Source organism: Ostrea edulis, chromosome 5, assembly GCF_947568905.1.
Source record: "Ostrea edulis chromosome 5, xbOstEdul1.1, whole genome shotgun sequence".
NCBI classification, from domain to species: domain Eukaryota; kingdom Metazoa; phylum Mollusca; class Bivalvia; order Ostreida; family Ostreidae; genus Ostrea; species Ostrea edulis.
In genome coordinates, this window is record NC_079168.1 from 75173472 (window position 1) to 75186648 (window position 13177).

The window sequence follows — 13177 nt, forward strand, 5'->3', positions numbered from 1 at the left end:
CTCATAATTCCTATGAAGTATACAATATCGAGAGTAGGACAAATTCCAACACCCTAGGCACATCAGAGACGGGATCAAATGACCAGGAGGAGTAAGCATCCCCTGTTGACCGATCACACCCACCGCGAGTTTTGATCAGGCAAACGTGGCAATGCGTAGTCAAAATCAGTATGTATTATAAAGAGCGGCCTCATCATGCTAAGAATTGGTATGAAACACATCAGACAGCATAATCGACCTATAAAATGAGAGGTTGTATTTGTAAATTAGATGGTTATAACTACCATCTATAGATCTATAATTTGTGAAATGCTGACTTTAAACGACTGAGACTGGTGAAACCCCTAGCTGTAATAAACTTATATTCGTCAGTAATTTCTGTGGAAACGAGTGGGTTATTTATATTCGGAGGGGGATAGGAAAGACCAAATATAAATAACCCCCTCGTTTCCACAAAAATGAATTCGTCAGTATAGCCTGTCTGGATTTTTTGTTTTATAGAAGGATTATGTACGCAGAACATGTTCGTTTGCAGTTTCAAGATCTATGCTCAGTATTACAGCATTCAGCTGCATTCGTTCTGATTTTTTTTATGGGCTTATTTTTATTCTATCTATTTTTAAAAATAATACAATAATAATTGGAAAAAAAACTGTTTTATCTCTCTCTTTTTTTTTTTTCATTTATGGGCTTCCGTAGTATTCTGTCGGAATAAATCGGCCTCAACCTTCCGAAAAGTACTTGTGACGTCATATCAGCGTGGGTCGGCCATCTTGAAAAGCGAATGGGTGGCTGGTAGAAGCGTAAAAAGAAATACTCATTAGGCGCATATTTTGTAAGTATATATTTATTACGATATGTAAACATAATTAACAAAGACAGAATTTTGCAGTTTACAGCATCTTGAAGCTGATGGCAGTGCACAACTGAAAATAGTTCACCTAATTTATGTGCGCGCCTTGGCCAAGCCTTGTGCTAATTGGAAACAAAGAACACAACGCTACGCATAGCAGGTGGACACGTGCTTGCGTACGAATGCCCGATCATTATAACCGCATTTCAATTATACAAAAAACGTATTCTGAGCAATTATACAGTCCTCTATTTCCTTTCTCAGATTTCTGGTAAAATCCGATCTACTACTGCGTGTCTGTTCCACTTCCCTCATGACTCATGTTATGAATATGTGATGCGATGAGAGGACAACAGAACAAGGAATCATTTTTGCGTTATTCATTCGTGAGGAAAACCGTTGCTTATATGATCTCGTATGAAACATGTGCTTTGTTTTTCAGATAGATCATCATATAGACCGTTACCATGCCGACAAAAATATTTATAGGTAACCTGGGAAGTAACTGCCGTTCAGAAGATCTGCGTGAATTATTTGAAAAATATGGAAAAGTAACAGAATGCGATGTCCTTAAAAATTTTGGTTTTGTGGTATGTCCGTTATTCAAAAATGGGAATTGTATAGGGCTGGCAAAAAAGAATATGGATACGAAAATTTAAGTGTCAGTAATTTTTTCATAAACAGTTGTGTCACTATAGTGTTAACATAAATGAAGGCTATTCAAGTGAGATTTGTAATTGAGTATTCCACATCATTTTGTTCAAACTGAATTGCATTAACGCCAGCCCTACAGAATATTGCCAGAATATTTGTGTTATTTCGTCGATGTTATGTTTTCATTTTAATTGATACCGTTAATGTTTTGCGATGCATCTCCGAAATATTATTGCTGCAAACACGATATATATATCTTGCTTGGATTTTACAAATGGCGATCAAAATTCAGTTAATCAACATTTGTTTGTTGAAGCGTACCGATTTCAACTGTAACACCGCTTTCTTCGGAAGTTACCGTTTATAGTCAGGCTTATATTCCATTCTTGAAGCTATAAGGGAAAACTTTTAAAATGGTGTTATAACAGTTATGTATTAGATTATGTTGTATTATGAATAGACAAATAAATGTCAGTAAATTCTCTGTAATAGTAGGTGTGGTTTGATATTTGTTACATGATATCCGAAAATGCTTTCAATGAAACTCATTTTAACATTTGATGTGTTTTGCAGCATATGCAAAGTGAAGAAGAAGCTGACGATGCAATCAAAAATCTCGATGGCTTTACCATTAAAGGGAACAGAATGCGTGTGGAGGTGTGTAAACAATTTGTTCCGACAATTAATATTGTAATGGATAGGGCTGAAGCGATTCTCCAAAATATCGATACTGTTCAATATAAACCCTCGATTCAATGTTCAATTCATTCCTTCGATTTTTGGTGCAATACGTTTATTATATACTGGTTCAGTGAAATGCATCAGGTTCGGCATGTAATGATTTTGTTACCTGCATGAGGGACAAAATAGAGTCAAATAACGTTCAGACTGCTGTTTACATAGAGTCTTACAAAAATAATAATAAACTTTATCAATTTAAACTACAGAGCCAACATGCATCTTACCATTTGAAAACATTATAAATGTAAATCTTGGTAATTAAACTTTTCTTTAATGTTATTGTTTTCTTCTGTAAATTGAATCATGACATATGTATTGCAATATGTATCGTATCGTGAAGGGGGCATATCGTTTCAGCTCTACTAATGGAGTAATGGAATGAAATTCATAAAATTTGCAGCTAAAAGGGATCAAAATGAACTTTTTTCAGTACTAGCAAATTTTAATTATAGGTGGATTATTTTCTAACTAGCAAAATTGAGCTTTTACTAGTATTTTTGAAATTTATTAGTTTTTTTTTTTACAGAAATTTAAGAAAACAAGCATGCCTCTATATCAAAATATATGAAAATAAAGTGCAATGATAAAAACAAGATTGAGAGTTCTTTCATTTACCAAATAAATTATCAGACAAATTGAATATATCATTGGTGCGTGGTGAATCATGGGGTACATTTTCGCTGTCCAGAAATCTACCACTTATTAACAACACATGGTTTGAAATATTGAAGACTGTTAGCATCAATTCAAATGATATATTTCATTTAAGAAAATCTAGTTGAACAAAAAAACTCTTGAGTGTTTGATTACGGACAGCGGAACACCCATCGGGTGTTGAGCAAACATGGACGAGATCAATATGATTGTTATTTAAATCAGACATCTTTAAGATACCCAATGTATGCTCGTCACTGATTGAGATGACCTTGGCCTTAGTTACATATATTTATTTAATCCATGTTTACATTTTTAATATCTTTATGATCATTTTGTAAAGCGTTTCTATGCACATGATGAAATTATTGTAAACTTCAAACAAACCGAGGAAATCCGGAGAGACAAAAATGGGGGGGGGGGGGGGGGCACTCGCAATTTCAATTTTTAACTCGCAATTAGTGAATGTTTCCCTTAATTACGTTTTCTGGCTAAAATATATGCCTTTTTTGTGAGGACAAGGAATTTAATTTAGAATTTTATTGTAGCTCTCCACAGGAAAATCGAGAGGTGGTGGAAAGGGAGGGTATGTTCTGTTTATGTGTGTTTTCAATAAATAGTGTTAGATATCTATTCATTAAAAGAGATGAATTCCTATGATCTGTTTTAGAGCATGTATAAAGAGAAAGATCAATAATTTTTCAACTTTTCACAGTTAAACAAGAGTGAAAGAAATATGTAATCTCATGAGCACGTTTGGTATATTTCCGAGTTAGTAATGTTTTGAGTAATCTTCAGTGGACGGATGAGAGGAGGTGGAAGAGGAGGAGGTCGTGGTGGAGACCGTGGATACGGACCCCCCAGTCGTGACAGATACGATCCTTACAGAAGGCCCCCTCCTTATGATGATTACTACAGATACCCCCCAAGGGAGGACCGTAGAGGACCACCCCCAGATAGGTAATTTTGTGTCCACTATAAACAAACATTTAATGATTGTACCTGGATATGCTGGAAAAAGCTTTGGTTTCTGTGCATGTTTGTCCTTTAAGGAGGTACTCTACATCATCATAATGGCTGACTTTCTTTAAAAACATGGATGAAATAATCAATATCAGCAGTATTTGACATTTCCTTTTCAATTTAAATACCTAGCCGAGTAGCCCAGTAAGTTAGCATACTAACTGCTGAACTGTAAGTTGTTGGTTCGAGTCCAGCAGGATTTTTTTTTTTTTATTTCAAGATTACCTTCTACTAAAACTGTAAGTTTTTGAGAAAATAAAGTAAATTTGAAAATTTTCAACTTCAAAATATTGTTGTACATATCCTCCACTTTTCATCTACATAAAATTTCTCTGGTGTAGCATACTTCCTTAAGAGGGATACATAAGCTAACTTTGTACTTTATTCATAGCTTTACAATTACAAAACCTGTCAGTTAAATGACTGTGTAAAATGACAATGTTGTACTTGAATGTTAGAAGTGCTGGAGCACCTGCTGGAGGGTAAGTAACAGGAATGTTGAGGAGTTATTTGTTTTACTTGTTCAGTTGCAAAATTGTTTTTTGCATGAAGACACAAGTTAACTAAATGTCGATATGTTGAATTCTAATGATTTCTAAATTTTATTGTTAATGGATGAATTCCAATTATTTCTTTAATCAGTGTTGGTTAGTGGGTAAATTTTTATAGTTGATAAATTATCATCTAATTCTTAAAGTAATGAGGCATTTTCAAGAATTGTTCTCTCGGCTTCATCTTTAGTTACTTGGTTCAAAATACTTTTCTAATGTTATTCTGATGGCATATTTAGATTAAATCTAGGAGGGATTTAGACTTTGGAATCGAGTTTGTAAATATTTTTTCTTTAGGTATGAGCCTCCCCGGGAGAGATATTACGGTTATGAGAGGCGTCCTCCGCCCCCAGAGTATGACAGATATGAGCGTCCTAGAACAGCAGCTTCAGATCCATACTACAGAGATCGGGCTGCCATTGGCTCCCGTCCTCCTCCAGACTACTACAGCAGAAGGTAAGTAAGTACAGAAAGTCGGGAACTTATTTCGGAACAAACAAGAACCCAGTCTTTAATGGAGAACAGATTTGGTCAAGTTGTTACTGAGATGGAAAATCGTCACGTCAAGAGGTAGTTTTCATTTCTCAAATCTTGGAAGTGAAATAATCTCTTGACTCATGAAACGTCTATCTCCAGGACAATTTAACTAAACTTTTCTCTTTCACAAATATATCCTACAGTTGGCTTTATCATGAAGCACCAGTAGATTTTAAGACAAAAACTCACTGTTTATATACTGTTCAGTAACTAGTGTTAAAAAGACAGGATTCTTTTTGTTCCTTTCATAGAAGTGTTCAGTTGTCAAAGGGTAAACAATCAGTGGTTGAAGCTTGTAAGTAGCTGTCCATTGTTTTGTTAGCCTTGGGAAACACTTCTAAATATTTTGTTTTTAGACATGTATGATCAGGTATCTGGCGCTAAAGGACTGTGAAAGAAAGATTGCGATAGACCTTATCGAAACTATGTGAATGAGGACCGACAAAGTCCGTCCGTTAAGTCATACCTCAAGCATGGACACGACCCAAAGCATGATACGAACTGCCATTTGTGGACCATTCCAAATGCATGATCAGACCCAGCCTTTGCTCTCAATCTCAGAAATCTAGCCGCAACTTCTACCGATTCCATGCCTATATCCGACAATAATTATCGAATTCTCAAACCGTCATTCCGAAAAAGCTGCCGATTGCCGTCCGTCCGAACATTGCTGCACTCTGAATGATTTTGATTGAGCGCTTTTGATTTATTGATTAATGTGTTAACATTGATAGTAACAGGTGATCAGTTTAAGCCATGAGGCACCGCCAGGAATGGGGTCATGGCCTGTTTAACTGGACCCAGGCATCAGGATGCGGAGGACAGGAACATGCAACATCGTATTTCTGTGGATCTCCTTGCCTGTTCAGTGCATCTGTACTGAAGGGTTCTATTGTTGAAATGATATAAACATTAATTACTATATATGCGATAAAATGTGTGTTGTTATATATAAATTTGTTATGTAAAGAGAGATTGCTAACTACATCTTAGTGGTAACTGAATTAAATTGTGTGTTGACCTTCAGTTTGCCGTGTTATAACTCCATGGTTTGACTGATATATTTTCTGTCTGCAGTTACCCTGATCCACATGGAGATGGACCTCCACCACCCCCTAGAGCTTATGATGACGACTATTCAACAAATGGTTACTACGATTCTTACAAGGAACCACCAGCACCACCTGCAGAATCTCTTGGATCAGGATCATATTATGACAGATTCTACAAGAAACCGCCACCCAGTCAGGCCGCTGGAAGACCGCCCCCACCCCCAGGGACTAACCAAGCCGAACCTTTATATTTCTGATATAAAAAAGTTTAAAATACATGTCACAACTTTCCAAAGTGCATTGTTCATTTTTTTATTATTTTTTTGGCTGCATCAAGAAATCGTAGTAGCATTTGTTCTGTTTACTCGAGTCATAAGTCGTCTAGAAGAGTTTTTTTTTTAAAAAAAACTTCATATTTGGGTTACGTCACTTGACTTTTATATTTGATGTTGAATACATGTAGTATGTTCACTCATTTTTATCATTTTACTTCTGTTGCGCGTGTATTGCTATTTTCATGTAGAAGTCATTATATTGGTTGCATTTTCATACTAAGCATAATGTTGTGTGGGTAATGTTTAGAAACAGATTTTGAAGTGAATAATGTACGCTGTACAGAATTGATCAAATTTTTAGAAGAGTGGAGCATCTAGAACAATTGAATCATGACATATCATATTATCTGTAGTATGTAATTAATTAACTCATTTTCACCTCACTAACGGATAGTAATGATGTTACACCATAAATGGATAGGCATGTTCAGAAGTATTCGAGTTGTTCAGGTTTTTTGTGTTAACTTTTTTATACACAAGAAAAAGATCAATAAAATACTAAATTGCTAAACAGTGGCTTTTATGATATTGATGTTGTAGGTCATTAATGAGTCTGCTGTCGCATGAAACCTTTGATATGAAAGTCTTGTTCTGGAGAATTTTTTCTGAACTCTGCTCATTGCCTCGATTGATATGGCCTTATTTGGTGCGCACTATATCCATTAATGCCAACCAAGAAATTTAAGGGAGGTAAAAAGATTTAACCCTATTGCATGTATTCCTAATAATTGACAATAAAACATCAGGAGAGTCCGGGTCGCTCTCTCTCTGGAAGAGGGCAATGTGGTAGTAGAAGGGATGTGATTTTTCCTCTTAAGAGGAAATAACCTGATTCGCTGGATTTTCGAAGAGACACTCTGGGTTTGATCTTGAGAAACAAAAAGATTTTTTTTCCCAGATGTAGGTTGAGGTGTTTTCCTCGGATCCCTGTTCTGGTCACATGGTCTTGCCCTACTAGTCTGGATAACTGTTAATGGAGGCATATAATCGATTAAACCTTATCCGTCAGACTGGAAATGTTCGAAGTGTAGAGTTGAGCATCACGTATTGAAAAAGCTTGTGTCATGTTATAACGCTATAATCGAGGTCGGTGTCGTTCTCTAAGGTTGAACATTATGTACATTTCGTTAGGGGGGGGGGGGGGGTATTTAACGCTTGTTATTTCAACTCTTGTGTTTGAAAATGTCGCTGTAGACACGGTCTGGAGTAACGTGCGTTGCCCTAGTCCAAGATAGCGACAGGCAAGTACGCTTCTGTCATTTTGCACTTGATATACAAATATATGAAGTATATATTGCAAAATGAAACGTGATCAATTTTAATGACTAGGGTAACGCAGACAGAAAGAACTGGACTTGCTTAAGTGAATATAATAGTAAAAGTCCATTCATTTCTTCATAATGTATCTAACGTAATTAAACATTGAGTTAGGAGAAAAATGTACAGTTTATTTGGATGCTTTTAACTGAAGACCAATGCATCATAGAAAACGTTAACACTAATGCCTGCAAATACAGAATCGAAGAAAATCTGTCAACTGATGAAAACGAGGACGAAGAGCTTGTTGCAAAAACGAGTAGAGAGTTTGAATGAGGGGATATGACTAGAGCTCATCAGAAAATAAAGTTGTTCATCATCTTGACACAGAATTTTTTCCTGAAATCAGTTATATACAGGATGTTCCATGGATAAAGAACTGTTGTTTTAAGGGGGGGGGGGGGGGGTGTCTTTTAATAAAGACCAAAGTCATATGTACACAAGGTAATGGTACAAATACATACGATCCTCAAAATTCTCCATCTTCCCTCAAATTAGTACATACTTTAGAGATCTACTGTTTTGAAAGCTCCTTTATCTGTAGATAGGTATACCCCCCTCAACAAGTTGTGGGGGGGGGGGGGGGGGGGTATACTGGAATCGGGTTGTCCGTTCGTCTGTAGACGCAATGGTTTCCGGGCTCTAAAGCATTATCCTTTCCACCTACCGTCACCATATCATACATATGGACTACCCATGGGATGAAGATGTTCCCTATCGATTTTGGGGTCAAAAGGTCAAGCACACTGGACATTGAAGTAGCAATATGGTTTACGGGCTCTAAAGCGTTATCCTTTCAACGTACAGTCACCATATCATACATATGAACTACCCATGGGATGAAGATGTTCCCTATCGATTTGGGGGTCCAAAGGTCACGCGCACTGGACATCGAAGTAGCAATATGGTTCGGTTTGTCATGCCATTTGCTTTTTACACTCAGAAAAGAGGTAGTTTATACCTATTACCAACACCCTTTGGGAGATTGGGGTAAGCGGGGGGTATTCTTAGTGAGCATTGCTCACAGTACCTCTTGTTTTAAACAGTAATAATATTACTAATATACTTGGTGGTTAACAAAATTCCTCTTCGGGGCCCGGCCACGACAGACCTAAGTTGAAAAAAAACAGGTAGTGACAGTTCCATCGCCAAACGCTCGGCATCAGGTGTGAATGTCACGGGTCCTTGGAGATGACCTTAAAAACGGATGACCCGCGTGTCACAGTAGGTGTGGCACGCTAAAGAACCCTCACTGCTCAATGGCCGTAATCGCTGAGCATAGGCCTAAATTTGAAGCCCTTCACCGGTCTTGGTGACGTCTTCATATGAATGAACAATTCTCGAGCGAGACGTTAAGCAAGATACATGTACAATCCTCTTCGGGGTACTTGCTTCGCAGAATTTAAAAACAATCAAGTTTCCATCAGCTATCGAAGGCGAAGTCAACTGACAGCATTGAAGTCCAAGAAAAGTATATTTGTATCGTAAGGTGTTATCATCGCAAATTATAGCAATCTCTACCCAGAGTTGTTGTTCCTTGCTCTCACTTACACCTCTGTTAACGTCTCAAAATAAGCAATGTTATTCCACATGTAAATACAATTTTTTTTTTTACGGCTAATAAAGCTAACAACTATTTTGTAAAATATCGGGAAAATATAGGACAAGCAACTATTTCCCCATTACTGTATATATTCTTCATGTAGCTGCCCTCTCTGATGATTTTTTTTCGAGGGGGGGGGGGGGGGGGGGGAGGTTATCCCGAAAATGTCAAAATAAAAAAAAAAATGGATAGGGCTACATTATTGCAGCTAGTACCTATGTATAGGCCTGGTGCAATAGGACTACCACGTTTCAACCCAAATAGTCACCAAAAAGACTCGACATCTGCTCAATATTTATTTATTTGCGTATATTTTTGTAACTGAGTCAAAACTGTAAGTGAGAGCAAAGAACGACAACTAGTTGGAGTTAAGATCTTACAACTTGGTACATTTCATCACCAAGATTAGAGGAATATGTATTTTGTTTTTCAAGGTCAAGTGTCGTAGTATCAGTTAATAGGAAAACCTTGTAGACAGAATACAAACCGATTGATTGATGTTTTCCGCCACACTCAATAATTTTTCAGTTATCTGGTGGCGCCCATTTTTTTTATTGGTGGAAGAGAGAACCCAGATTAGATACAATGTACCTGGGAAGAGACCACCGACCTTCCGAAAGTAGACTGGGAAACTTTCTCACCGTCGCGAGCGGGATTCGAACCCGCGCCGACAGAGGTGAGAGACCGTGTGATTTTGAGCGCGATGCTTTTGGGGCTAGGACTGTTAAACTTGTACACTGGTACACATACTCCTCATGCCAAGTGGAGGACGTCTTTTGTTCTTTAAGGTCAAGGTCGTAGTATCACTTATAGTAGGAGAATCCTGTAGGCAGGATACAGACCGAGCCGTTTAGGCTAGGACTGTCAAGCTTGGTACACATACACATTTTGTCAAGCGGAGGATGCCTATTGTTTCTCAAGATCAAAGGTCAAGGTAATTGCAGTATCACTTTAATAGAAAAACCTTGTTTTTTGTTTTCCAGATTTTTCTTCGTCATGAATACAGGTATTGCAATTTTGTCAGAACCTCCCTCTCAGAGAACCTCATATTCAGTTTATATTTTACGGAAGCCGATAGGTGCCAGGGTATAGAATTAATATTTATTTAACTGGCGGACGCCACTTAATTTATGTGGTGGCCGCCACTTAATTTAACTGGCGGCCGCCATATAAATTAGCTGGCGGCCGCCACTTATTATCTGGCGGCCGCCATATAAATTAACTGGCGGCCGCCAGTTATTTTATCTGGCGGCCGCCACTTAATTTATGTATGGCGGCTGCCAATTGCAAAAACAATGTAATTCGTATCGCTGAGTGATTATTTTTGGAAAGATTTAGAATAGTACGCAAACACGCAGCATCGTTTTTCAAAGTGTATAGGGACAGTCGGGAATTGTCTTCTACATATTGTTGACAAGCAGAAAAGGAACCTAAATTGTCTCTTTTGTCCAAACTTCGTACTCCTAAATTGGAGGGAGGGGGCTCTGTTCATCCTTCAATTGATCAGTTCATTCATTATTACATTTTTACCATTCATTACTACCACCTAAAGAGTGGGGTGGGGGCCAATCCGCCAATTAATCTTATTTCACATGTGAAAATAATTCAGTTTGCATATGAAAATAATAGAAATTGAATGTTGTCAATATATAGATAGATATATATATATATATATATGTGTGTGTGTGTGTGTGGATATTGTTGGTTTTAGAAGATAGACAAATACATTGGCGCAAATGTTCATGAATGTATGGGTGTTGCTAAACGCGGAAAGGAAAATGGAACGGGATTGTGTTAGTTATTTTGATTAAAAATCAAGTTTTAGAAACTTGTTCACAAGCGGTAAAACAATTTTATCTTGAAATTCTGCGTCATAGATTGATGAATATTTGTACATGAATAAAAGTTTTCAAAGCATTTTACAGGAATCTTGTAATTCTAACAATGACAGAGGTGAGGTGTTCGTGAGCAGAAAGTAGAGAATGGATGTAACACACGGGGTTTTAATGCAAACCCCCCCCCCCTTCCTTACAGTAAAACATTTTTAATGCACATGTATTAACACATAATACAGTTTTTACAAATACATGTACATATGTATTTTAAAATCCTCCTTATATACATGTATTATGAAAAATATTAAGCAAGTGCCTGTGGGTGCCACCCCCTTTTCCCGGCTTGTCATTTCCTAACCCACCCATTCCCCATCTCCTACCATTTGTGACAGTATACTGTAAATGTATATATATATGTGTATTTAAAGATACTAATGGTTCGATTAGAAATGAACTGGTAGAAGTTCTCGGCTATTTAGTCACAGGGGCTAAGCACGTTTTGGGCCCGAACCCTGTGATACCATAAATATATTTATGGAATCACAGAGTTCGGGCCCAAAACGGCCTTAGCCCCTGTGTATTTAGTATTGGAGTGTTGCGGTCATTCAGTCGCTGATGGTTAAAAAATAATAAATCAAACACAAGATGTTGAACTAGTTGACGTAATAAAATCATGAATTATCGTTCTTTTCTATATACAACTTGTTTTATTCTATCAGAGTGTCTAGCCACACTCCACACCAATAACCTTAAGAGTATCAATTGGTGGGCTGTCAGTTTAGTCGCCGACAACTCGACCCTGGGGTAGGTAGTACTGGGTTACAGGATACCAGTAGTCAGATAGCCTGGCCCACTGAGAGCAACCTGTGGCGTCTCAAGGCTGCCAGGAGCAAGGTTCAGCTCAGGGTCGGGTGCTGCGCCAATGAGTACTGGACAGAGCTCAGCGAGACGATCCAGACAGCTGCTGAAATGTGCAACATCAGAAGGATGTGTGATGGCATAAAAAAAGGCTCTAGGACCAACGCAGAGCAAGACAGCCTCCCTCAAATCCACCACTGGGAAAGTCATCACCGACCAAGGCCGGCAGACGGAGAGATGGTGGAACACTACTCCTACCTCTACTCCAGAGAGAATACAGTGACTCCTGCAGGCCTAAATGCTATTAAATGCATGCCATTAATGGAAGAGCTCGATACAGAACCAACCATGGACGAGCTGAGCAAGGCCATTAAAACAGTTTGGCCGCAGGCAAGGCACCAGGTAATGACAATATCCCTCTAGACCTCATCAAGCGCTGCAAGAGTACCCTACTTCACCCGTTGCACGAAGTCCTCTGCCAGTGCTGGAGAGAAGGAGCTGTGCTATGAGAGATGCCAAGATCGCCACTATATACTCTCCCTTCTCAGCATCCTTTGTCAAAGTCTATGCTCGGGTCCTCCTGATCCGCCTGCAGAAGCTGACAGTGTGTCTACCCAGAATCACAGTGTGGTTTCTGAGCTAAAAGGTCCACGATAGACACGGTCTTCTCCCTTCGTCAACTCTGAGAGAAGTGCAGAGAGCAGCAAATGTCCCTGTATATTGCATTCATCGGCCTCACCAAGTCCGTTGATCTTGTCAGCAGAGATGGCCTCTCTTTAAGCCCCCCCCCCCCGAAAGGTCGGCTTCCCCCCCCCCCCCCCCAAAGACTGCTCAGCTTAGTTGAGTCCTACCATATCAACATGAAGGGAACTGTGAAGTTTACCGCCAACCTTTCCGAATCCTTCGACATACAAAACGGGGTCAAACAAGGCTGCGTGCTCCCCCCAACCCCCTTCGGGATTTTCTTCACACTCCCTCTGAGACACGCCTTTGGCACAGCCCAAGAGGGTATTTACTTGCGGACCAGATCAAATGGCAGGCTCTTCAATCTTGCGCGCCCAAAGGCGGGAACAAAGTTCCACACGACCCTCATCAGAGAAATGCAGTTCGCTGATGACGCTGTAGTTGCAACTCGCATCCAACGGGATTTGCAGCTGCTGATGG

At 38.7% G+C, this 13177-nt stretch overlaps 1 protein-coding gene across 5 annotated transcripts; it reads left to right on the top strand.

The window, feature by feature from the left end:
* Nucleotides 1-688: 688 nt before the first annotated feature.
* On the top strand, nucleotides 689-6911 carry LOC125650623 (RNA-binding protein lark-like). Of its 5 annotated transcripts, none has more exons than XM_048879069.2 (8): nucleotides 690-835; nucleotides 1296-1443; nucleotides 2081-2164; nucleotides 3451-3488; nucleotides 3701-3862; nucleotides 4384-4407; nucleotides 4774-4932; nucleotides 6091-6911. In XM_048879069.2, exons 2-8 carry the CDS (start codon nucleotides 1321-1323, stop codon nucleotides 6320-6322), a joined length of 822 nt encoding a protein of 273 aa, XP_048735026.1. In that variant the 5' UTR covers nucleotides 690-835; nucleotides 1296-1320; the 3' UTR covers nucleotides 6323-6911. The 5 variants fall into 5 exon arrangements, with proteins under 5 accessions (XP_048735029.1, XP_048735026.1, XP_048735028.1 ...); XM_048879070.2 differs by having other exon boundaries at nucleotides 733-835; nucleotides 1300-1443; XM_048879072.2 differs by lacking the exon at nucleotides 1296-1443 and having other exon boundaries at nucleotides 689-835.
* The last annotated feature ends 6266 nt before the right edge of the window (nucleotides 6912-13177 follow it).

Coding starts and splice junctions, on each gene's coding strand:
- LOC125650623 (XM_048879069.2), top strand. CDS start 1,321: ATGCCGACAAAAATATTTATAGGTAACCTGGGAAGTAACTGCCGTTCA. Junction 1,444..2,080: donor TTAAAAATTTTGGTTTTGTG/GTATGTCCGTTA, acceptor TGTGTTTTGCAG/CATATGCAAAGTGAAGAAGA. Junction 4,408..4,773: donor GCTGGAGCACCTGCTGGAGG/GTAAGTAACAGG, acceptor TTTTTTCTTTAG/GTATGAGCCTCCCCGGGAGA.